The sequence below is a fragment of the Microtus ochrogaster genome, linkage group LG4 (assembly GCF_000317375.1).
Source record: "Microtus ochrogaster isolate Prairie Vole_2 linkage group LG4, MicOch1.0, whole genome shotgun sequence".
NCBI classification, from domain to species: domain Eukaryota; kingdom Metazoa; phylum Chordata; class Mammalia; order Rodentia; family Cricetidae; genus Microtus; species Microtus ochrogaster.
Genome location: NC_022030.1, coordinates 17983285 through 18006764, shown reverse-complemented (window position 1 = coordinate 18006764; position 23480 = coordinate 17983285). Strand labels below are relative to the sequence as shown.

The following is a 23480-nucleotide window of genomic DNA, read 5'->3' as shown; positions in this document are numbered from 1 at the left end:
TTGTAGACCAGGCTGGTCTCGAACTCACAGAGATCCGCCTGCCTCTGCCTCCCGAGTGCTGGGATTAAAGGCGTGCGCCACCATCGCCCGGCCTCGTCCCATGTTTTTATGGGATTTCTCTGTGTGTCTCTGTGTTTGTTTCCTGAGTTTTTTCCTTTCGCTTTTTTCTTCTGCTAGTTTGTTTTGTCCTATTCTGATTTGTTTTTAATTTATTATTATTATTTTTAGATGACTGTTTTTTAAAGAAAGAAAGGGAGGGGAAGCAGGAAGATCTAGGAAGAGAAACTATAATTAAAATACTGCAGTAAAAATAAAATCTACCTGGGTGGTGGTAGCGCACACCAGTAATCTCAGCACTTGTGAGACAGAGGCAGGGGGAATCTCTGTGAGTTTGAGTCCAGCGTGGTATACATAATGTGCTAGTGAGTTCTGGGGCAGCCTGAACTACATAATGAGACCCTGTCTCAAAACAAAACAAATCTATTTTCAGTTAACAAAAGGCCTTGGCTTCCTGACTGGGAACCTTTACAGTAGAAGACGTGTCAGGCCATAACTGGGTGCGTCACACAGGAGTATGGTGCAAACTGACTCAACCCTGATCTGGGTGCCAATCCTGTCAAGCACCCAGAATCTGTGAACCTGGGCAAGTGACATCTGAAGGCCACTCAGTCTCCTGTCTGTAATAGAGACTGGAGGCAGCGAGAGGTTCGAGGTAAGCTCAGAGGTAGGCACCTGCAGGGAACCTGAGCTACGGAACCTGTCTGCCTGTAAGATGACGAAGTCACAGGACCTGAGGTGAACCAGTCAGTGCCAGTTTCTAACCCAAGAGTTGCTTCAATGGTTCAGCCTCCATGGATAATCCATAGCCCCGAGCTTTATTTTTTTATTTTATTTATTTATTTATTTATTTATTTATTTTTGGTTTTTCGAGACAGGGTTTCTCTGTGGCTTTGGAACCTGTCCTGGAACTAGCTCTGTAGACCAGGCTGGTCTCGAACTCACAGAGATCTGCCTGCCTCTGCCTCCCAAGTGCTGGGATTAAAGGCGTGTGCCACCACCGCCCGGCTAGCCCCTAGTTTTAAAATCATTTGCTGTGGTGTTTCAGTAAGAAGTCTGTTTAGCACGAGGAAGCCACGGGGAGGGAGGATGAATGACTGACTACAGAAGAGCACATGAGAATCATGAGCAAGACTCACTTTCACTGACTAGAGTTAGTGCACCCCTTTCAGTTGCAGGTTTGCCCAGGTCCCTACAGTACCCTGTGACACAAAACACAGCTGTGTCTCTTCTCATCAGGCACCTGTGGAGCAGTATCTCAGACAGCAGTCTCATGCAGGAAACAGCCCTGGCCTTCCCACCCGAGGAGCAGAAACAGGTGTGTCCTTTCTTTCTCCCCGGGGAGCCCATCTGATACTCATTCATGCCCCTCCCTTGGAAAGCTCATGTCCCTCCTGTGAACTCTTAAGTCAGACGCCCAAGAAAGTCCTAGATGGTTCCTGACCTATATTCCCTCTCCCACCTGTTTGATTCTCTGCTGGTCCCTGCACTCATTAACACTGAGGAGCACCAAGTGTTTGGTGGGAGGACCACAAGGGGATCTTCCTAGCCAAGTTTGGCTCTGGGCCAAACTAAAGCATGGCTGATTCCTCCCTCTTAAGGTGCTGGGGATGGAACCTAGGACCTTGCACATGCTAGACAAACAGTGTACCACTAAGACAGATCCCACTCCACCACTGCCCTTTTTTATTTTGCCCATCCTCTTCTCAGTCAGTACCTAGCACGAGCTTCTTCCTGTGGAGGAGGCTAATATCTAACCATACCAAATCAAAAAGAAGCTGGTTTGAGCCACAACTGTCATGACACCACTGCACCAATGGACACACCTTGCCAGGCAGGATGGTAATTTTTTTATTTTTTATTTTTGAGTGTGCAGTTTATTGACATGATCATAAATTCTGCTTAAAAAATATGGAACGCTTCACGAATTTGCGTGTCATCCTTGCGCAGGGGCCATGCTAATCTTCTCTGTATCGTTCCTATTTTAGTATATGTGCTGCCGAAGCAAGCACTTTTTTTTTTTGGTAATTCAAGACAGGGTTTCTCTGTAGTTTTTGGTGCCTGTCCTGGAACTAGCTCTTATAGACCAGGCTGACCTCGAACTCACAGAGATCCACCTGCCTCTGCCTCCCGAGTGTTGGGATGAAAGGTGTGCGCCACCACTGCCCGGTGGCAGGATGGTATTGTAACAGGCAGGGTTGAACACTGGGTGAAACTGTTGATGTCTTTCTCCCACAGTAGCCTGCAAAGCACCTTCTAGCACTATGCGGAATAGCCAGCAGAATTTTCTGCTCAGTTGAGGTTCAACAACAGGATCTTACTGAGTTATGGTGAGCAATCAACCATTATGGTAATATCCTGTGATGTTCTGGATGCCTCCCTGACCAGTAACTCAGGGAGGTATCCCATGCCTGGCAATGAGATTTCATTTAGGATCCTCTGTCTTTTGGGAGACAGAGGATGCTTATATCTGCGTGCTGTTATAGGGCCTGGAGGACCATTTCCCAGATGCTCTCTGTGTAATCCTCAGGAGACATCCAGGCAGTAAGTGGTGCTGGATCTCAGCTCTGCTCTCTGCTGTAGACTTCCTGCCGTTCTTGTCCAGTGAAAGGAAGGGAATGGGGCACTCAGGTGAAGTCTACATACACACAATGCAGCTGCTAACATCTGAGTCTTCAGGAACCCATAACCCATAAGGAAGAGGAGAGGAAGTCAGGTCTGTCAGGGACCTTAACACCCTTAGAGTGTACACAAACCAGGGCTCTAAAAGGCACAAAGAACTAGCTGTAGTGGCACACACCTGAAATTCCAGCACTAGAGAATCTGAGACAAGAGAATTCAGAGTTTGAGGGTAGCTTGGACTATAGGAGACTTTGTCTAAAAACAACATAAAACAAAGAAACTAAACAAAACACAAACTAGTTTGGCATTAGTGGCACACACCTTTAATCCCATCACTTGGTAGGCAGAGGCAGGTGGGTTTCTAAGTTCAAAGTCAGCCTGGACTACAGAGTGAGTGCCAGAAAAGCCATGGCTACACAGAGAAACCCTGTCTTGAAAACCAAACCAAATCAATCAAACCAACAAAAATCCAAACTAAGGACAAACAAAAAGGTATAAGAACTCATTTTGGCCATAAAACCTGGCAAGGACCCTGATTCCCATTGTCCCCACTCTGGCTGCTTACTGCCAGCTGAGTTCCAGGCTGGGAACTGTTGTTTTCCCCTCAGTGCCTAGAGTGGAGGTTGCTGACCGTCTGCATATTTATGCTATTGGAAAAGGAGAAAGCTGGCAGAGGCTTGAGCAATGTAGGCAGGCCCCATGTGTGTCCCTGTCTTCCTCCCATGTGGCACACAAGATTAGGCTAAGGCAAGACTGGGACCACCCTCGGCTTGGTTTAAGAATAGAAAATTCAGACTATTCTGGAGGCATGATCATGCAGTAAGCTGGGCAGTGTTCCTTCTTTACTAGACTGTAGTTGAAACCATATCCTGTCTGTCACTGCTATGTGTCTCTGTCCACACAGGGCCCATTACACAGGCATATACTTGTAGTGAGGGACATAGCATCTCTGAGAAGTTATGTGGACAGACAAGAGAAAGCAACAATCTAAGACAGAATGGGAATAAGAACCTACAGGATAGTGAGGGTCATCTATCCCCAAACCTTGGCTGCCTCATCTGCCTACTGGAAAAGGTAGATGATAAGGCTGCATTGAGAACAATATCCCTTGGATGACCAAGCACTGGCAGCTACAGGTCCCTGGCCTGGAATCCTGTACCCAAGGTGGGCCTAGTGCTAGGTCTCCTGTTGGTACAAAGCCATAGGAAGCCTGTGGGGAGCAGATGGACGAGGACTCTGGTCAGGGAAGGGATTGATGGTGGAGAAGAGGAGAAGGAAAGAACATACAGCTTGGATACAAGTCTGGTTGGAATGAGGTGTAGGAGAAGAGAGAACACAGAGCCCCCCACTTGCTGCCTTAGAACTCAAACTTCTGCCTAAAGCCACAGTTCATGATTCTCCATTCTTACTACTCCCTGCCTCTCCCCCATCACAGAACTTTTTGCACTTGTAGTTCAGTTTGTTTGAGTCGGTCTACAGAGAACATCAGCTTCCAACCAGTGAAAGCAGGAACTCAAGTTCTAGCTTGCCAGTCCCCAGCCGTGTGACCTGGGCCTCCAGCCAAACTGTGTCACTCTGACAGCCTCGGGCTCCTCTGTACCATGGAGAGACAATCCTCTACCTCATTGGTGACTAAGAGCACACACCAATACCCAGCAAAGCCTGCTGCACACAGCAAGCAGCAATCTGTGATCTCTGTTGGTGCCCGAGTCTCCATGTGACCTTGACTAAGCTGGAAAGACAACTGGCAAATAATCACACAGATTCCCTTGGTGGGCACTCCAGTAGTGTTCAATATTGTGAAATTCTGATGCTTACACAACAATCAGACAATGACCTTGTTATCTGTTGTGATGGGATGTGGAACCGCATGCAAGCCTGAATACACAGACATAGGTACTCTGAGGCAGTAAGTGAAAAGAACTGGTCAAGTTGCTGTTGCCATGGAAACCTGTGATACTATAGAGCATGGCAACCTTCCGTCTACTATGTTCCTTGACACAACTTTTTCATTGCCTGGTATCTGACTCAGCTAACCACCTCAATCCATTGAGCCCCATGCTCCACTTGCTGCTTCCGCTGTGAAGTGCTGTGTCAGTGAGATCCCTTTCTCCCTACCCTCTTCTGTCAGGCTATCAAGAAAGGATAGACAAGAGGTGGCCCAGCTGACTATCAGGGCCCAGAAAGCATACAATGGAGAGGAAGCTATGAGACTCCACCCTTCCAGGTTGCAATACAGCCTCCTTATGAGCTGTGGGAACCTACAGAGTGGGTGGCAGAAGCTTTGGGAGGAAGGGAAGTGGGCCCCCTATCAGCAGCACCCTCTCCTGGCCCTCCACAAACAAAAAGGTGCCATGTCAGCTGTTTCAAGAAACAATGGCATTATGTTGGGTGCCAGTACTCGACATGCCTCTAGATGGCGCCAGGTCAAGACAAATGTGAGAACTGGGTCTTTGACAGCTGGGTACCAACCAGTGAACCTCCTCTAACTTCCCTTAGAGAGACAGCATGAGTTTGATAGGGGGAACCAACTCCCAGGTAAGTGGGCAAAAAGGAATGGCTGGCGGATGTGGAAACAGGCTGTAAGAAGGTAACCTGAGCCCTGCACCCTCCACAGCTGGGATAGCTTCCTTAGAGGTGCAGGGACTCAGGAATGGGAGCCCTTGACCTATAACCTTACCACAGTCTTGAGAGTACACTGCTTGAGTTGGGCAGTGATGAGCTAGACAAGAATATGGACCCACAAAGGGATACTCCTTTCAACAGTTGTGGAGGAATTGCTGTTTCTCCCTTGGGTTTTCCTTCTCTTCTCCTCACAAGGGCAAAGGCTTCCTCTGGCTAAATAATAATAATATTAAGTGCCCTGTAGTGACAGCTCCAAGAGGCCAGGGCCTTCATGACACATGACAGACCCAGACAATAAGAAAGCATCCCACACAATGGTCATCCTAGAGCACAGGTTCTCAACTATCCTAATGCTGCGACCCTTTAATACAGTTCCTCATGTGATGTCCCAACCATAAAGTTATTTTCTGTGCTACATCATAACTGTAATTTTGCTACTATTAACTGTCATGTAAATATCTGATATGGGAACCCCATGAAAGGGTTGTTTGACCCCCTAAAATGGTTGTGAACCACAAGTAGAGAACCGCTGCCCTAAAGACTGCCATTAAAACTAGAGGTTCTAAGTCAGGTATGGTAGCACATGCCATAATGCCAGTCTATGGGAGGTAGAAGCAGCATGATAAGAAGTTTGAGGGCACCCTGGAATATCTAAGACATTACCTCAAACAAACAACAAAAAATCCTGGAGTTACTTATGTGCTGCAGAGCCCTGTGATCCTCTGGCTAAGGCCACTGGAGGTAACCTTCACCAGCTTTCCTCCAACCCTCAGTAATTTTCTTCTCTTAAAATTTTTTAGATTTATTAATCTTATTTTGTGTGTTTTGCCTGCATTCATGTTTGTGCAGTACATGCATACCTGGCACTCTTAGAAGTCACAGAGAGCTGGGCGGTGGTGGCGCACGCCTTTAATCCCAGCACCCGGGAGGCAGAGGAAGGTGGATCTCTGTGAGTTCGAGGCCAGCCTGGTCTACAAGAGCTAGTTCCAGGACAGGCTCCAAAGCTACAGAGAGACCCTGTCTCGAAAAACCAAAAAAAAAAAAAAGAGAGAGAGAGAGAGAGAGAGAGAAAGTCACAAGAGAGTGTTAGATTTCAGATATAGATGGTTGTGAGCCATCATATAGGTACTAGAACTGAACCTGGGTCCTCTGGAATAGCAGCCCATGCTCTTAAACACTGAGTCATCTCTCCAGACGTATGGCCTCAGATGATGGGTTTGCCGCCTTATATGAAGCAGAAAGAAAGGGTCCAGGATAATCTGCTTTAGAACAGAAGTTTCAGCTTTACCCCAAGGAGCAAACTAAGGGCAGACATGGAGAGTCAGCCATAGCAGAGGGACAGGGATGGCATCCAAGTCAGATGACAAATTTGGGGACCTGCAGCTGCCCTGGGGGAACACTCAGAAAAGTGTTTCTGTCAAAAAGGTAGGGCTGTCTGGAGTCTCTCTCCAGCTGCTGTACTCACTGTGTGCTTCCACCAGGTCAATCTGCATGCTGTATGGTACTAGGGGGTCTGGTAGCTCTGAGAAGAAGCTCTTCATGGCCCCTGCCACAGTGTTCACAGTGAAATCTTTCTCTGCCAGGTCCAGATTGTGGTCTGAAAGCAAGTCAAGAAGTGAGACCAGACCCATCTAGGTTACCAGAAGCCACCAGAAAGGTCACAGAAAGGCTTCTAGATGTTGCCCAGGGTACAGACTACAGAGGAGCTGGCAGCCTGGGTTCACAGACATGACTGGAGAGGTTTCCTCTAGTCCCCCAGGCTACCTGCTCATCCCACTGGGTTCTGATGAGCTTCAGCTCCCCCCCCCCACCTTACTTCCCTTTCTGCCAGCCATGTGGTCACTGTCTCATTCAGATCCTGATGAAGGGAGGAAGAACTCACGATTTCCATCCCCCTGGTTCTTCCCAGCCCATAACTACACTGAACTCTCTTCTCATTTTCCCATTTTCCTTCTCTTTCTAGCCTCACTGTGTGACGATTCTGTAGGACTTGTTACAGATGGCCAGCAAGTGTCCCTTTCTGGACTACTAGCTATTCAGATTCTTACAGGTACAGTCATGTACCACAAAACCATGCTGGTCAGCAAAGGTCCTCTAAGAAAATTCCATGTGGCTTATTGTAAGTGTACTATGTGACACTTGCCCAATGAAGAACACACTCCTGATGTTCAAATAGTGGCACATGATTATAAGGCATCACTTCCAAGTGGCTCATGACAGCAGCAGGTGAGTTGGCTGTTCCAGAAGCTGGCCCTCCTGTAACCTCCACTTTTCCCTATCTGGCTGCTGAAAGTTGAGAGTATTCACTGTTCTGCTGGCTTAGTAGCATGGCTTGGCATTCAGCGTGGGCACTTCTCCAATTAAGAGCTGAGTCGCTAGCTGAAAGCCTCTCACACTTGACCTCTCACAACTTAGGAGCAGGTTAGTCACACCCAAAGCTGGTGTAACTAAGATGTCTAAGCCCAGTGCCTCAGTTATCTTGAAATGTTGCTTTACTTTCTCCCCCACAAGGCCATTTTGTGGTTGATATAGACTTCTCTGGTCTGTCAAAAAGTATTGGATTAGCCGGGCGGTGGTGGCGCACGCCTTTAATCCCAGCACTCGGGAGGCAGAGGCAGGCGGATCTCTGTGAGTTAGAGACCAGCCTGGTCTACAGAGCTAGTTCCAGGACAGGCTCCAAAGCCGCAGAGAAACCCTGTATCGAAAAACCAAAAAAAAGTATTGGATCATTAATTCAAATGCTACCATCCCTGGGTCCGACTCAGGGAGACAAGGCCCTTCCAGAAGTGAGTCAGGGCCAGGGAAACCTCTAATGGTGGCTGTGGATGGCAATGGGAAAGCCTTAGCAGGGACAGTATGCTGACAGACCTGGTATCCCATGGCAGGGGGAGGGAGGCACATGTGGCCTCTGTGTCTGAGCCAGGAGTATCCAGGCCCTGTTGGCATCTGCTTTAGATAGTAATGCACAGCCAGGCTGTGACTCACCTTGATCGAACTGTCTTTGCAGACTTTCCATTTCTGACTTGTTCCCACTGACCCGGTAGATGCCCTCAGTGCTCAGTCCTGTGGAGAAAGAATAAGCAGGTCCCATGAACCAGAGTTGGAGAGCAGGACAGGGGCTGACTGAGGAGGTCACAAGGTTCCCACTACAACAGAGAAACAGAGCTAGCAGTGCTTTCCTGCTGATGCTTCACTTAAAATACCACAGTACTGGGTCCCACCCTCCTTTTACTTTAAAGGTAAGGGCTCATGTAGTTCAGGCTGGCCCTGAACTCCTCATCTTCTTGCTTCCAGTTTCCAAATGCTAGAACTGTGTTTGCTTCTACATTTGGCTTAGCACTTGCTGGAACCTGATATACAGACCAGGCTAGCCTCAAACTCCAGAGATCCACCTGCCTCTGCTTTCTAAGTATGTAGTGTATCACAACACCCCGCCAACACTGCCCACACTTTAATGTAGTCGTTTACAGTATTTTACTAAAAGAAAACTTGTATGTATGAGAATTTTTCCTAGGTATATGCCTGGTGCCAATGAAGGCCAGAAAAACAGTGCTGGAATATTGAACCCAGGTTCTCCTTTGGAAGAGTAGTCAGTGCTCTTAAGTGCCGAGTCATCTCTCCAGTTCCTTTACTTTTATCTAAAAACAAAAAAAAACCAAAAAAACCCACAACTTAGTTTTGTATATGTGTACATATGTCACACGAGTGCAGTACCTATAGCATACAGAAGAGGCCACTGGATGCCCTGGAGCTGGAATTATAGGTAGTTGTGAACTGCCTAAACTTATGTTCTTTGAAAGAGCAGCCAATGTTCTTAACTGCTAAGCTGTTTCTCCAGCCTGTTTTTCTGTTAAAAATAAAGATTAAAAAAAAAAAAAAAAAAGCCAGGCATGGTAGTACACACCCATGCTCCTAGAAGGTAGAAACAGAGGTAGAAGGATCATATTAAGTTTAAGGCCAGTCAGGAATACATACTGAGTTCCAGGTCTCCATGCATGAGAGTGAGTGAGATCCTGTTTCAGAAAGCCAGAATGGGGTTTGGAGAGACAGCTCAGTAGGCAAAGGCGTTGCCAAGGTCGATGGTTTGAACTTTTTTCTTTCTTTGAGACAGGGTTTCTCTGTGTAGTGCTGGCTGTCATCGAACCCAGAGATCCTCCTCCCTCTGCATCCCAAGTGATGAAATTTAAAGGCGTCCATCACCACCACCTGGTGACAGACTGAGTTTAATGTCTGAAACCCACTTGGTGGAAGAAGAAACACTTAAGTCCACACCCAACAAAATAAATAAAAAGGGCTAGAAGTGGTTTAGTGCTAGAGCACTTGCCACTATGAGTGGGCTTCTGTCCCAGTGCCAGAGGCACAGAAAGCAGAAAGGAAGGCGCAGTGTGCCTCATCTCAGTTGCTGCCTTGCTGTGCACTAAATAAGCTTTTCTTGACTCCAAAGAAACGAACAAACACTGTCCCTTCTTTCAGATACAGAGCACCCTGAGAACTTTTCCTATAAAATTCAGTGTGTTCATGTATTTAAAAAATAGCTCTTAGGGGCTGTAGTGTAGATCAATGGTAGAGCACCTGCTCTGGTTTGATCCCCAGCACCATAAAAACAAAAGCACAAAACAAGAATGTAGTGCACCAGGAGCTTAAAGATCCCAGTATACACAATAACTCTAGAAACAGTTCCATTCTAGTTTAGGTTCTCCTAGGCTTTCATTGGTAGAAAGCCTTAAGCGGTGTTTCTGCAGTGGTGGGGAGAAACCGCCCCTGGTCAAGTATTCTACCATAAAGCACCCCCACACCACACCAAAGCCTAGGCTTGTTTCTCTTTTTTGTTTATTTTCGAGATAAGGTTTTTCTGTGTTAACAGTCCTAGATGTCCTGAAACTAGCTCTTGTAGACCAGTCTAGCTTCGAACTCGCAGAGACCCGCCTGCTTCTGCCTCCTAAGTGCTGGGATTAAAGGCATGTACCACCAATGCCTGGTACCTAGGTTTATTTCTTACTATTCACACTTAGGATTTCCCTCTGCAGTGCTTCTCATTTTGCACTTGAGAGAGGTCTTTGAGTATTAAATAATGTTCCTTTTCTTACCCCCTTTTCTATTACTTTTTTTTTTTTTTCCGAGACAGGGTTTCTCTGTGGCTTTGGAGCCTGTCCTGGATCTAGCTCTGTAGACCAGGCTGGTCTCGAACTCACAGAGATCCGCCTGCCTCTGCCTTCCGAGTGCTGGGATTAAAGGCGTGTGCCACCATCGCCCGGCCTATTACTTTTTTTTTTTAAAAAGAAAATTTTTTTCCATCCATCTTCCTTTCTTTTGTTCAAGTGTCTGAAGAACAGCTCAAGTGGTTGTTGTAACTTAATTAGTGGCCTGAGCAATGCGAGTTCCAGATCAGTCCTCACTGGCAAGAGGCACCCGTACAGCATCAGATCAGTATGCGAGCTGAAGAGCTGGCGTGGTTCATTCGACCAGACATCCTTCCCTTGGTCATAGCTTTTCTCAGCTCTGCTTGTTCTTCCTTCTTGACTTCTTCAGCATCCCTGCAGAGATGGTACTCATGGGAGATAGTGCCATGAATGTGCATTACTTCTGGGCCCATCAACCACCATATCAGACCCACTGAGTGAACTCTCTTGTTGCATGAGATAGCAACGTCCACACAGCAGGAGAATCTGAGTCACACAGTGATGGTAGGCAGATTGATGTAAGATGCCTCAGTGAGGGGCTGGCAGTCAGCCCTGGGAGCTGTCACCATCAGAAGTCATGACTTCCTTAAGTTCCTGAAGGCTGCTTAGATCTGGTAAACCAAGGACTTGGAGTGGCCACCGTTCTTGGAGATGATGCTGACATCAGAGCTTCTCTCAGGCCCTCTTCAGATTTATGATGCAAACACCATCGCCTTTTCTTTTGTAGATATGCTGTTTTAGTTCACAGCCAAGGTTGGGGCCACCTATTTGGTTCCTGATGTAAGGAATTTAAAGAAAACTCCTCCACCATTTGCAGGACCATCAAAGACATGGTGTGAAATTTTTTTAAAAAATTAAGACAGGAATCAAAAACAACATTGAGATGGGCGTGGTGGCGCATACATTTAATCCCAGCACTTGGGAGGCTAAGGCCGGCGGATATCAGCTGGGTCTATAGAGTGAGTTCCAGGACAGCCAAGGCTGCACAGAGAAATTCTGTCTTGAAAAACCACTACCAGCTGGGCGGTGGTGGCGCACACCTGTAATCCCAGCACTTGGGAGGCAGAGGCAGGTGGATCTCTGTGAGTTCGAGGCCAGCCTGGTCTACAAAGGGAGTTCCAGGACAGGCTCCAAAGCTACAAAGAAACCCTGTCTCGAAAAACCAAAAAAAAAAAAAAAACAAAAAAAACCAAAAAAAAAAAAAAAACAAAAAAAACAAAAAAACAAAAAACCACTACCACCACCAACACACACAAAAAAACTAAACAAACAAAAATTTGTATTCTTGTGTATGGGTATGTGCATGTGAGTGCAGATGTCCTTGGAGGTCAGAGACATCAGGTCCTCTGAAGTTGTGAGCCACATGGTGTGAGTGCTGACAATCAAACTTGCTGTGTCACCACAGGTCTTATACATGCTAGACAAAATCCCTATCAACTGAGCTACAACTACAGTTTTTTCAAAAAACAATGTTAATGCTGCCGCTGCCAACAATGATAATGTCTCACTAAGTGGCCCAAGCTGGCCTGGAGCTCATGGTTATTTTTTTGCCTCCACCTTACAGAGATTATAAAAACATGCCATTCATTCTTCAATGACTTAAAGATGTCCTCAGACACATTTAACTTTCTACCCATTTCACACCTTAGATGACACATCACAAGTATACAGGTGGAACTGGATAACATTGACAAGCCCCAGGTATGTGCCAGCAGTGTCCAGTTTTCATGAACTAGTCTGAAATAATTTTCTAAACTCTCTTCCTTGTCCCTAAATATTAGCCCTCTTAACGTGGCGACACGATGGAGTCATATGTCCCAGGATGGGAAGGCACTTTTGGCACTGTATTAGGAGCCTGCAGCCTCCATTGGGTCAGGTATCCCCATCCTCTGCACAAGAGGACAGAAAAGAAAGCACACATTGGCTCTCTGGAAAGGAACCAGGGTGTGGGCTGCAGCTTCACTGCAGGATCATTACAGGGGCGGCACATCTGAGAATAAGAAGCTAGCTCCAGAACATCAATTAATCATCAGCTCAGCATTTCCTGTAAGCGGCCTGCCTGTTTGTTTTACCAAACCTCATTTTAAAATAGCAATCCTGCTGCTGTTGTACCCAACGCCACGGCATAATTTAGGAAAGGTATCATTAGCCTAGTGAGCATAATTTATTACAACTACCACTTAGAATCAATTAAAAACAAACAGCACTGAAAGCTGACTGTGCCTATCATGATGGCTAAAAGTGACCAGTGGGCTGGCAAATGGGTGGAGACCCAGATGCTGTACAGAGTACGGCCACTTGACAAGGACCTGAGACCACATAGAGAACAGAGAGGACTGAGCAGAGTCCCAGGCATACATACCAGAATCCAGCGGGGAATGCCGGGTCATCACAAACACAAACAGAAAATTCTAGAGTGGCTCACACCTGCCAGCAGAATTCTTTTTTTTTATTAAAATATTTATTTATTTATTCATTCATTCATTCATTCATTCATTTATTTATTTATTTATTTATTTATTATGTTATGTGTATAGCATTTCTTCCACGTGTGTCTGCAAGCCAGAAGGGGGCGCCAGGTCTCATTATAGATGGCTCTAAGCCACCATGTGGTTGCTGGGTATTGAACTCAGGACCTCTGGAAGAGCAGTCAGTGCTCTTAACCTCTGAGCCATCTCTCCAGCCCCCAGAATTCTTACTAGTAGTGGCTGGAATGCATTGTATCTATCAGAGAAATGGAGATTGAGGCACCCGTCTATCATAAGTCTCCAAAGAATTCTTCTATATTATAGCACATCTCACCCAGCAGCCTTCCCTCTTTTAAATATCTCTATTGGTTTCAAGCATTTTCTCTGGGGGCTGAAGAGGGGAGGATCCTGGGGGCTGGCTATACAGCAAATCTAGCTAAACCAGCAAGTTCCAGATTCAGTGAGACCTAATCTCAAAAAATGAGATCTAAGTGAGAAAGACACCTGATGTGTTAAACCTATGGCTTCTGCCTGAGTAAGTTGTGCGTTCATGTACATACAAGAAATAACAGAGTGGCCAACATCACTATTTTCAAGTGTCTGAATACTGCCATATACAACTGTCATGTTCCAACGGCTCTAGGGAGCGGAGATATGACTAAGAATGGAAAATACAAGATGGCAAATATTCTCTCAATACATAAAGTAACTATTAATAGCCATGGATGTCATTTAAATGGCCCAGAATTTTTTATTTCCCTCCTTAGTGGATAAGCATCTGACTGGGATGCTGTTTAAGATTAGTATCTGGCCCAGGGAGGTGGTACCCAACAATAATCACAATAATGAACCATGTGCTAAGTGCTCATGCAGAATGAGGCCTTGGTGCTCAGTGCTGTTTATACATCTGTACAGTTCTCACAATAACTCCTTAAGGCAGGCTGCCACCAGTTCCACCAGACGGGAACACTGAGGTTAACAGATGAAGTAGCATATACAAGGTGGAAAGCTTTTACAGACATGATCTTCATTAACCCTGTTGTACTCTACCATTTCAGTTGGGTATTTTAATATACTCTGGATCTCCAGTTTTTGAAATGTAGCCAGCATCAAGAGCAGGAAAGGGGGCTTGTTTAGAACAGACAGACACCAATGCCCTGGTTTGCTTTTCAGGGGAACAACACAGTCCTAAATGTGGCTCTAGAAAGTGGCCACTACCTAAATTCCATGAGTATCAATGAAACCAAAGGGCAATCAATACAGGCAAAACAAAAAGATACTTTAGGAATAAAGCTTGTTCAGGAAATGCTGTGGCTGCTTTAAAAAAATTAAAATTAAAAATATATATAACTTTAAATTGTGTATGTGTGTGCATAAGAATATAGGTGACCCAAGGACCCAAGGTCAGGGGTTGGGTCCCTGGAGCTGGAGTTATGAATAGTTCTGAGCCATCCCATTTGAGTGCTGGAAACCAAGCCTCTGGAAAAGCAGCACATATTCTTAATCATCACTTAAGCAATCTCACCACTGAATTTAACCATGGTTGGCCACACCCACACACCCAAGCCAGGTGTGGTAGCGTGCACCTTTCAACTCAGCACTCCAGAGACAGACAGATCTCCAGGAGTTTGAGGCCAGCCTGATCTACATAGTGGGAGCCTGTCTTGACTACTGTCCAGACTACAAAACAGAGAAAAGCAAGATCTATTCCTTCTTTCAGTAAGAAATTACTATTGCTTTTTGTCCTTTTGGCTATGACCAAGTGTGACACCATTAGCTTACTAAGCATGCACATGACAGGCAAGTTACTTTACAAAGGTTTTAGGCTTGCTCCAAGCTAGTTTGGCTATGAATGGCCCCTTTTCACTCTTCAACTATCTAGTTCCTGAGAGAGGCCAGCGGCATGTTGTCATACAGGAGCCTAAAACCTGAGGGGGAAAATTGGCTCTTGGCCTAACTCCCCTCTCATCCCAACACAGGAGTTTTCTACATAGCCTTGGCTAGCATGGAACTCACAGAGATCCAACTGCCTCTGACTCCAGAGTGTAGGGATTAAAGGAGGCATATACCACCATGCCCAGCTTTCTGGGCAAAATTTTAATATCCAAATGAGCTTTTTTTCCACCACTGGCAGTACTTTTGGCCAGAAGTCCCTCTGTGAGGGAGGTCCTTAAGTAAGGCTACACCACTGTTCCCGCACAACCTACCACTCAGTTCTTTGGATTTCCTTTTTAACAGCGAATCAATACTTCCTCCGAGACAAACTTGGAGTTGCTTATGTTTTTACTTTCTATATTTGGATATAAAAAAAAATCAGCACTTTAGCTTTCTTTCTTTCTTTCTTTTTTAAAGTAACTGATGCTGTTAGCATATTTTAAACCAGTCTACTTAGGATGGATAGCAAGCAACAGTGGGTTTTACTGAGGATTGGTTCTCTGGGGGCAGAGCAGCTCTTCCTTTGAGATACATGCTCACAGTCTGCTGCAGCTGTAACTCCTGTAGAGATCTGCTGTGCACTGCCATCACCTCACCAAATAGTGTATGGGGTGGTAAGAGTTGGGTTAAAACCAAGAGCAAAAGTGTTGTATCCCCTTCTTTGGGCACTGAAGGTACATGCTCTATCTCAGTAGAGTGGTTTGTGTTTAGTGACATCTTGGCTGTCACTTGGTGTTTGGAATGGCTATTATCCTAATGTATGTAGCACTAGCAGGTGTGCAAGGGCACAACACTGAGTCCTACCTCCTGAGTTCCTCCATCTAGCTGCTTCTATAATGTGCATTCGTTTTTGCTTTCGGAGACAGGTTCTCATGTATCCCAGACTGTCTGTTTAACTGGGTCACATCCCAGCTCTGTGGCCTTGGACAAACAGCCTGTCCAAGTGTGACACCATTAGCTTACTAAGCATGCACATGACAGGCAAGTTACTTTACAGAGGTTTTAGGCTTGCTCCAAGCTAGTTTGGCTATGAATGGTCCCTTTTCACCAGCGAAAAATTTGCTGTTTCGCTGATGGCTGATCTTGAACTCCTGATCCCCCTGCCACTACTTTCCAAGTGCTAGGATTACTTACATACTGTGACTCTGACTTTGTAGCCCATGTTTTTTTTTTTTTAATTATTTAGAAATTTTTTATGTGTATGAGTGTTTGCCTGCACACATCTGTGTACCATATATGTGCAGCACTCTTGGTCCGGGAGATGGAGTCAGATCCCTGGAACTGATATTACAGATGGTTTTGAGACATCATCTGAATGCTGGGAACTGAACCCAGGTCTTCTGCCAAAGTAGCAAATGCTCTAAATCACAGAGTCATCTTTCTAGTCTCCAAGCCCCAGAATCTGCCTGTAGGCATGGCCTGCATTTTGAAACAGCAAAAAGCACTTAGAAGCATTGGTACCTAGGTGGGTGATGGTGGTGCATGCCTTTAATCCCAGCACTTGGGAGGCAGAGGCAGATGAATCTGTGAGTCCATGGCCAGTTTGGTCTAGAGTCAGATCCAGGATAGCCAGGCTACATAGGGAAACCTTTTTTCAAGAGGGAAAAAAAAGTGTGAATATTAAGATTATATAAATCAAAGGCATACTGAAATGCTATCAAAATGTCAATAATAATCACAGTTAAAATGGCAATAATAATCCAACTTTCAGGTGAAGCCCCACTATTGGTCAGATACTATACCAAGCTCTTAACTACAAGCAGAATGCCAAGTCCTACCAATAATTCTGACATACACTACTACTGTTGTCACTGGCTTGGAAGGCAGGAAGGTTTTCCTTGGGTTCATGTTTCACTGTGGTGGAGTGGATCTGTCTGTGGTCCCATGAATAAGAAAGCACAAACTAGTAGCAGATTTCTATTTTGTTTTGTTTTAAATATTTATTTATTTATTTATTTATTTATTTATTATGTATACAATATTGTGTCTGTGTGTATGCCTGAAGGGCAGAAGAGGGCGCCAGACCTCTTTACAGATGGTTGTGAGCCACCATGTGGTTGCTGGGAATTGAACTCAGGACCTTTGGAAGAGCAGGCAATGCTCTTAACCACTAAGCCATCTCTCCAGCCCTGTTTTTTGTTTTTAAAGAAAGGGTCTCATGTAGCCCAAGCTAGCTTTAATTTTTTTATGTAGCAGAGGATGACCTTAAATTTCTGATCCTGCTGCCTCTAACTTTCAAATGCTGGGATAATAGATAAGTGTTAACACACGTAACTTAGACATTATTTTATATTCTCATTTTTTCAGAGCAAAAGAATGCTCAGAGAGGCCAGGCTGTTTGTCCAAGGCCACAGAGCTGGGATGTGACCCTAATCTGGGTGTATTTCAACTGACGGAACAGAGGCATCATGCTATATTCAAAAAGGGCCAGACTCCGATGGCTACCAGGAATCCCTTCTACACTTCTACTTTAGGGATTCATCTGTACCTAAGGGGAATTGGTGCTCCTAGATACCCACTCTCCCAAGCCAGTTCTGCTTTAGAGGCTTCCTGCTACAGTCCTCAAAAGATCAGCAGGAATCCCATTAAACCTTTTCTATGTTCTCCACTGCCTTTTTGCCTGCTATGCAACCTGAGATGTTCAGCCCCTCCAGAGCCCCTGTCAGTTGTCCTTTCGAGCTATGTTCCTTCTGCCAATACCACTGACATACTCTTTGACAGAGTACTACACACACTGTATTATGACAAGCCTCATTTAGCTGCACTGAAGGCAGTATGGTTATGCATTTCCAGTACCCCGGTTCCTCTGCACAGCATGCCATCAATCCCAGGGCTGAGGAGAAAGGGCAGAGGAATATGGAGAAGACACACAGTCCTTACCCAGTTTGGGTGCATCTGGCTGAGCTTGTTATGAACTGTGAAGCAAGGCTTTTGGATGTGGTTCTTAATGAAACACAAGCCCTGTATTCCCGATGTCCAAGGGAACAGGCCAGCAGTGTGAAAGATGGGCATAACCCACAGTGGAGGCAAGCACCTTTTCTCTCTGAGGAGCAGGAATGAAAATTTCTAGCCAGGACAGTCCAGAGAGCCCTCCTGTCAAGGGTATGAGGTGCCCTCTCACTCTATGTGACCCCTAATCAGCATGCTCATGAGCCTAGAGGTTCAGGGGTGGCGCCAGTGTGGTCATGAATGGAGCTAGTGCACTACTCCACGGGTCCTAATGGCTGAACAAAGAGCTGTCAAAGTCACAGTTCCCTAGAGCCTGGCTGGAGTGAGTCACTACATCACTACACAGGATGCCAAACTCTCCAGAGCAGCTAGGTGAAAAAGTACCTTGAGGTCACAGGCACACTTCTCCAATGCTGCAAGGAGGGTAGGGGTTCTTTATACATAGTGGCCCATGAAAGGAATCAAAAGCCACCAATCACAGTCCTGGTCTCTAAGGAGTGCTTTTCATAATCAGAAGCCTATGGGACAAAAGCAGGTCCCAGGCTCTGCCATCAACAAGCAAACAAAAACAAAATCAACTAACCAAACAAAAATCATCCAAAAAACAAAACAAAGCAAAACAAACAAACAAAAACAAACCCCTTGTCTATATGTGGCCGGAGGAGGGATGCTGTCACCAGACTTTACTCCAATGTTCACGGCCTTTTCTATGCTCCTACAGACACTTCAGTTAACTCTTTGTGCCTAGACATAAAAAAAAAAAAAGTTCTCTGCTACATCACCTCCAAGGTGCAGCACTTATCAACCCTGGGGGGTCAAACAAGAGCCAACACTTCCTATATCCTCTCCACAGACCCTTGCAAGTGTCCATAGTCCCAGAGCAAGAAAATGAGCACAGCAGGAGAGAAGTGGACAGCCCAGGTCACACACCACTCTTCCTGCACAGCACCAAGCAATGTCTACAAGTTGTCTATACTGGTTATCTGTTAAGTGATGGGCCCTGGGTCCACACAAGCCACCAGTGCTTTCCGATGGCTGTATTCAGCATGCTCTAGCACCTAGAAAAGGTTTAGAGGCTATGAGAGGAGAGAGGGGTTGACGTGCAGAATTTCTGGGGCAACGGGGGAGAGAGGAGATAGTGGGTAGCAGTGGCATCAGTCACCATCTCTCCTGTATATATGTGCAGCCTCCACCTTTCCCTAAAGCCTTACTGCTTCCCTAAATTTAAGGTCTTCATTAGTTCATTACAGCTGCCATTTTCTGCTCTCCATCCTGTTTCTTTACTTATTCACACAGGGCCATGGCTTGTTTGTAACTGGGATGTCACATAACAGGTGGTACTGCTGAGAGTTTACCTAAGTTCTTGGTCTCTTGGCCCCTTTCATCAACTCAATCTTCCATATGTGGGTCTTCAACATTTTTACTGACCTTAAAGGGAGAAATAGGGCCTGTTGCAGATGAGGTTTCTTGGCTTAGTCAGTAATGGTGAGTGACCTGGCCTCCCAACTGCCTACAGTCTCACCTCAGGTCTGTATCTGAAGTATCTGAAAAGTGAGAAACTAAAAAGATCTCTGTGCTAGGGCTACTGTGCCTAGGTTGTCTATAGAACATGAGCATTGTGCCCTGCTTTCAAGAGTGGTGCACTCATGCCGGGCGGTGGTGGCGCACGCCTTTAATCCCAGCACTCGGGAGGCAGAGGCAGGCGGATCTCTGTGAGTTCGAGACCAGCCTGGTCTACAAGAGCTAGTTCCAGGACAGGCTCCAAAGCCACAGAGAAACCCTGTCTCGAAAAACAAACAAACAAACAAAAAAAAAAAAAAAAGAGTGGTGCACTCAGGATCCAGGAATGGCATATTGTAGGGTGGCAGCACCTGTCAGCACCCTCACACTGCCATCATCAAGACTAGCAGGACACCAAACCTTTAGTTCCTAGAAAGTTCAAGTGGGAGTTGGGGGTGTGACACTCCACCAAAGTAAGATAGAGGGATGAGAGAAAGGGATAGACAGATACAGGTCAAGAGCCAAAGCCAAAGGAGTCCTCCAGGTCCCAGCTAGATGGGACAGTAGGCCAGGTCTATGAAGGGACACTCACACAGGATAGCCTGCTGTCCCCATGATCCTGTTTGTCTTGTACGGAACATGTTCTGTTCACTCAGGCAGTGATGGAGGAAGGTCATTGGTTGATTTAATAAAGAAGCTGCTTGACCTGATAGGTTAGAACGTAAGTGGGAGGAGCAGAATGCTGGGCGGAAGAGGAAGTGAGGTCAGAGACTCGACAGCTCTCCTCGAGGGGGCAGACGCCTCAGAGAGACATGATGCTCCACTCGTGCGGGCAGAGGCGAGAGCTCTGCTCTCTGAGGCACACGCGATGAAGCTCCGACCCAGGATGGAGGATGGACGTAGGCTAGAATCTTCCTGGTAAGCGCACCTTGGGGTGCTAGACACACATGATTGGAAATGGGTTAGTCCAGGAGCGAGAGTTAGCTGAGAAAAGGGCTAGAGCTAAAGAGCCAAGCAGTGATTAAATGAATACAGTTTGTGTGTTGTTATTTCGGGTAAAGCTAGCCTTATGGGCAGCGGGGTCCTGGGGACAACAGCCCCGCCGCTCCTATTACTACAAGGCAGAGCAGCCTGTCTTTATGATCTTCCCCAGTACATAGAGGGCCAGAACAGTCAAGTCAGCCAGGCAGAGTGGGCCTGTTGGAACTATGTTAGGGACTTGGGCTGACACCCAGACTATTTCTGTCTTGGATGGAAGGCAGGGTTACTTGGAGAGACACGCTTGACTTCTCTTTGGCTGCTGGGCTCTCTGGGCAGTATGCCAAGGCATGCTGTTCTGATCATGAAGGGCACTGGGTCCTGAGGAAATCCTTTAGAAGGCAGAATCACAAGCTAAATGAATTTCACTTATCTGGAACATGCAAGAGGTGGCGAGCTGACTGCCTGGATGCGTGGCAGTGAAGAATTTTTGGAATGCGAGTTGACTTGTGTTTGCTTCACTTACAAGGAAACAGAGAAATAGGAAGGTGATGAGGAACAGATATGTAAAGGCCAAAAAAAAAAAAAAAAGCAACCTAGAACAAGAAGTAGTGATATTAACTCACACAGACCCCTCCAACTACAGCGTATGAAACTACACACCTTATACTCTAACATCTTATTAGCAATGAAAAGGGCACAACAGGTGATCACCTGCAGTGGGCCTGTTGGTGTACTCACCTACTATAGAACACAGTGCATTTGGAGGTATCTCTAAGGCAAGGAGCCCCATGAGAAGCAGCTCCAGAGCACAGACCTGATAAGCAATTTACCTTGAGGTCTCCCAAGCAGCTATGCTGCACCCAGTGTAGAGGCTTCCTGAGTTAGATAGAGCTCTGTCTAGCCCAAGACTAAATCACAGTCCCATTAGCTCAAAGCACAGAAGGAAGGTTTGTAATGATGCTGTGGGCAGCTATTGCCCAAAGGACTCTAATTTTTGTTTTCTATGGTAAAAAGGGATTAGTGCAGCTTTGAAACTGACACTGTCCAGCTCATGGGAGATTAGCTCATGTATAGTGAAGCCAATCTGTGAGGAAAAAGATCTACAAGGAAAAAAAGACTATGCTGATGAGGATCAGGCTCCTCTCAGTGCATTTTTAGCTTCAGGTCATGGCCTCTGGTCTCCTTGTGGGTTCTCCTCAGGGGTTGGAAGAGACCCACCTCCAAAATATTGGATGTAGAAATACTGAGGAGAGGCTGGGCAGGGTGATGGAACAGGTGTCTGGTACTTCTAAATGCTCTGGAAATTTCCTGTTAACTCTGGGAGGTAGAGTCAGAACTGCAAATGTGCAGTGGGTGACATTATGCTGTCACAGAGCTGGAAGTGGTACTGGACACTTGTAGGAGGCGGGCCTTCAAGCACAGAGGAGTTGGGTGCCGGGAACAGAGCCCAGTCCTACCTGGCCTGATTCTACTTTCCTGTAAGGCTCCAGGGCTCTACCTAATATGTCTTCTCTGGCCTCTGATAATCCAAATCATAGAAGGTTAGGAGGACAATGCCTCTGGGTTTGAATTCCAAGTCTGGTCTTCCCACCAGGACAGTAGAGGTAATAGCTCTCAGGGATGTGAGGAGGACAGAATGAGAATCAGGAAACCCAGAGCCTGGCAGGTGAACTCCAAATAAGCACTTGGCGTGTGCTGCCCCTTGAATGTCCATAGGTGCTATTTTTGTCTCATGCAATAGTAAAGGAAATGGGAACCAGAGAAATGGAGGAACTCGCTCAGAGCCACTATGGTGACGTTGCCCGTAGATGCTGCACTGGCACCTTGTTCACCAAAGGTGCTGTGCTGTGTGCTAGGTCCAAATAAAGTGCATTTCCTAACTGGATTGGGCAATCTGGGAGTTCACTAACAGCTGGGAGGAGTCAGTTCAGGCAAGAGTTGGCCTTTTGTCCTGCTGTCCCCCATCAGGGCGACACTGTAGTTTGCTCTGTTATAGAGCTGAAAATATTTGCATGTCTAAATTCTTAGCAGCTATTTTCCATTTCATAGCTTGGTGGAAATTTTTGGAGACTAGTTCCAGGAAAAATGGTCTCTTTTGAACTGTGCACCACACTCTCAAGTGCTCCGTAATGCTGGACATCTATTTCTCAAGATCATGTGAAACAGGAGTGTGCTACTGAGGGGAGATAAACTAAAGCCGTCTTCAGATTCCAACACTGCCAGAGGAAAGTCTGTACAGATACTCGTTTTCATTCTGTAACATGGAGGTGAGATGTGAGAAGTAAAGCCAAGGGTGAACCTGGAAATCTGCTCAACAGACTCGGGTCTGCACTATCCATGTTTGTTGTCAGTATAATTAATTGGTCACTGACTATACCTTAGAATGGATGCAGGTGCAGGGAATGGCACCCAGCACTACTAGAGGTTGGTTTTGGTAACATGGACCCACAGCAGGTTGACTGGAACTCCACTGAGCCTCCCTTCTACAATTCATAGGCTTAGTAACCCCGACCCCTCCCTCTGGGGGTTTCATTGATCTCTTTACAACACTATGTTCTTTACCTTTGAAGACAAGGATCTTTGTCTACGCTGAACCACATGGTGGGTATTTCACAAACACTTTGGCCAGATAGTATAAAGGTTCACCTTCATTGCCAGCTTGACTGGATTTACTATCACTTAGGAGACAGGCCTCTGGGCATGTTTGTGAAGATGTTTCCAGACAGGCTTAATGGAGGTTGAGAAGATCCACTGTGGAAGTGGATGGCACTATCCCAAGGGGAAATGTGAAAGGCAAGCTGGGTGTCAGCACTGGACATAATATAACCAGCCAAGTTACACTTCTCACCATGTCTTCAAACTGTGAGCCACAATAATCCTTTCCCTCCTAAAATTGCTTCTGTGGCATCAATGAGAAAAGTAACTAATACAAAACAGTGGCCCTAGCAGGTAGAGACATCCCTTGTTTTTATTAGCAGAATGATGTAAACATTTTGTAAGTGTGTTTGGGCATGACATCTCCTGGTGACTTGCAGGTTCAGATATCCAGAAGCTCATCCAAAACACCTACCCAAGCCGGGCGGTGGTGGCGCACGCCTTTAATCCCAGCACTCGGGAGGCAGAGGCAGGCGGATCTCTGTGAGTTCGAGACCAGCCTGGTCTA

General features: G+C 46.1%; 1 protein-coding gene and 1 non-coding gene across 2 annotated transcripts in view; both read right to left on the bottom strand.

Moving 5' to 3' along the window:
- Arhgap35 (Rho GTPase activating protein 35) overlaps positions 1-23480 on the bottom strand; it is a 112607-nt gene that overhangs the window by 4787 nt on the left and 84340 nt on the right. The window contains exons 4-5 of the mRNA XM_005361050.3: positions 8290-8367; positions 6770-6901 (exon numbers count right to left, since the gene is read on the bottom strand). Coding sequence (XP_005361107.1) covers positions 6770-6901; positions 8290-8367 — 210 coding nt within the window. The remainder of the gene's footprint in view (positions 1-6769; positions 6902-8289; positions 8368-23480) is intronic.
- Positions 1963-2069, bottom strand: LOC113457693. The gene has a single exon (XR_003378202.1). It is a non-coding gene; the product is annotated as a U6 spliceosomal RNA (small nuclear RNA).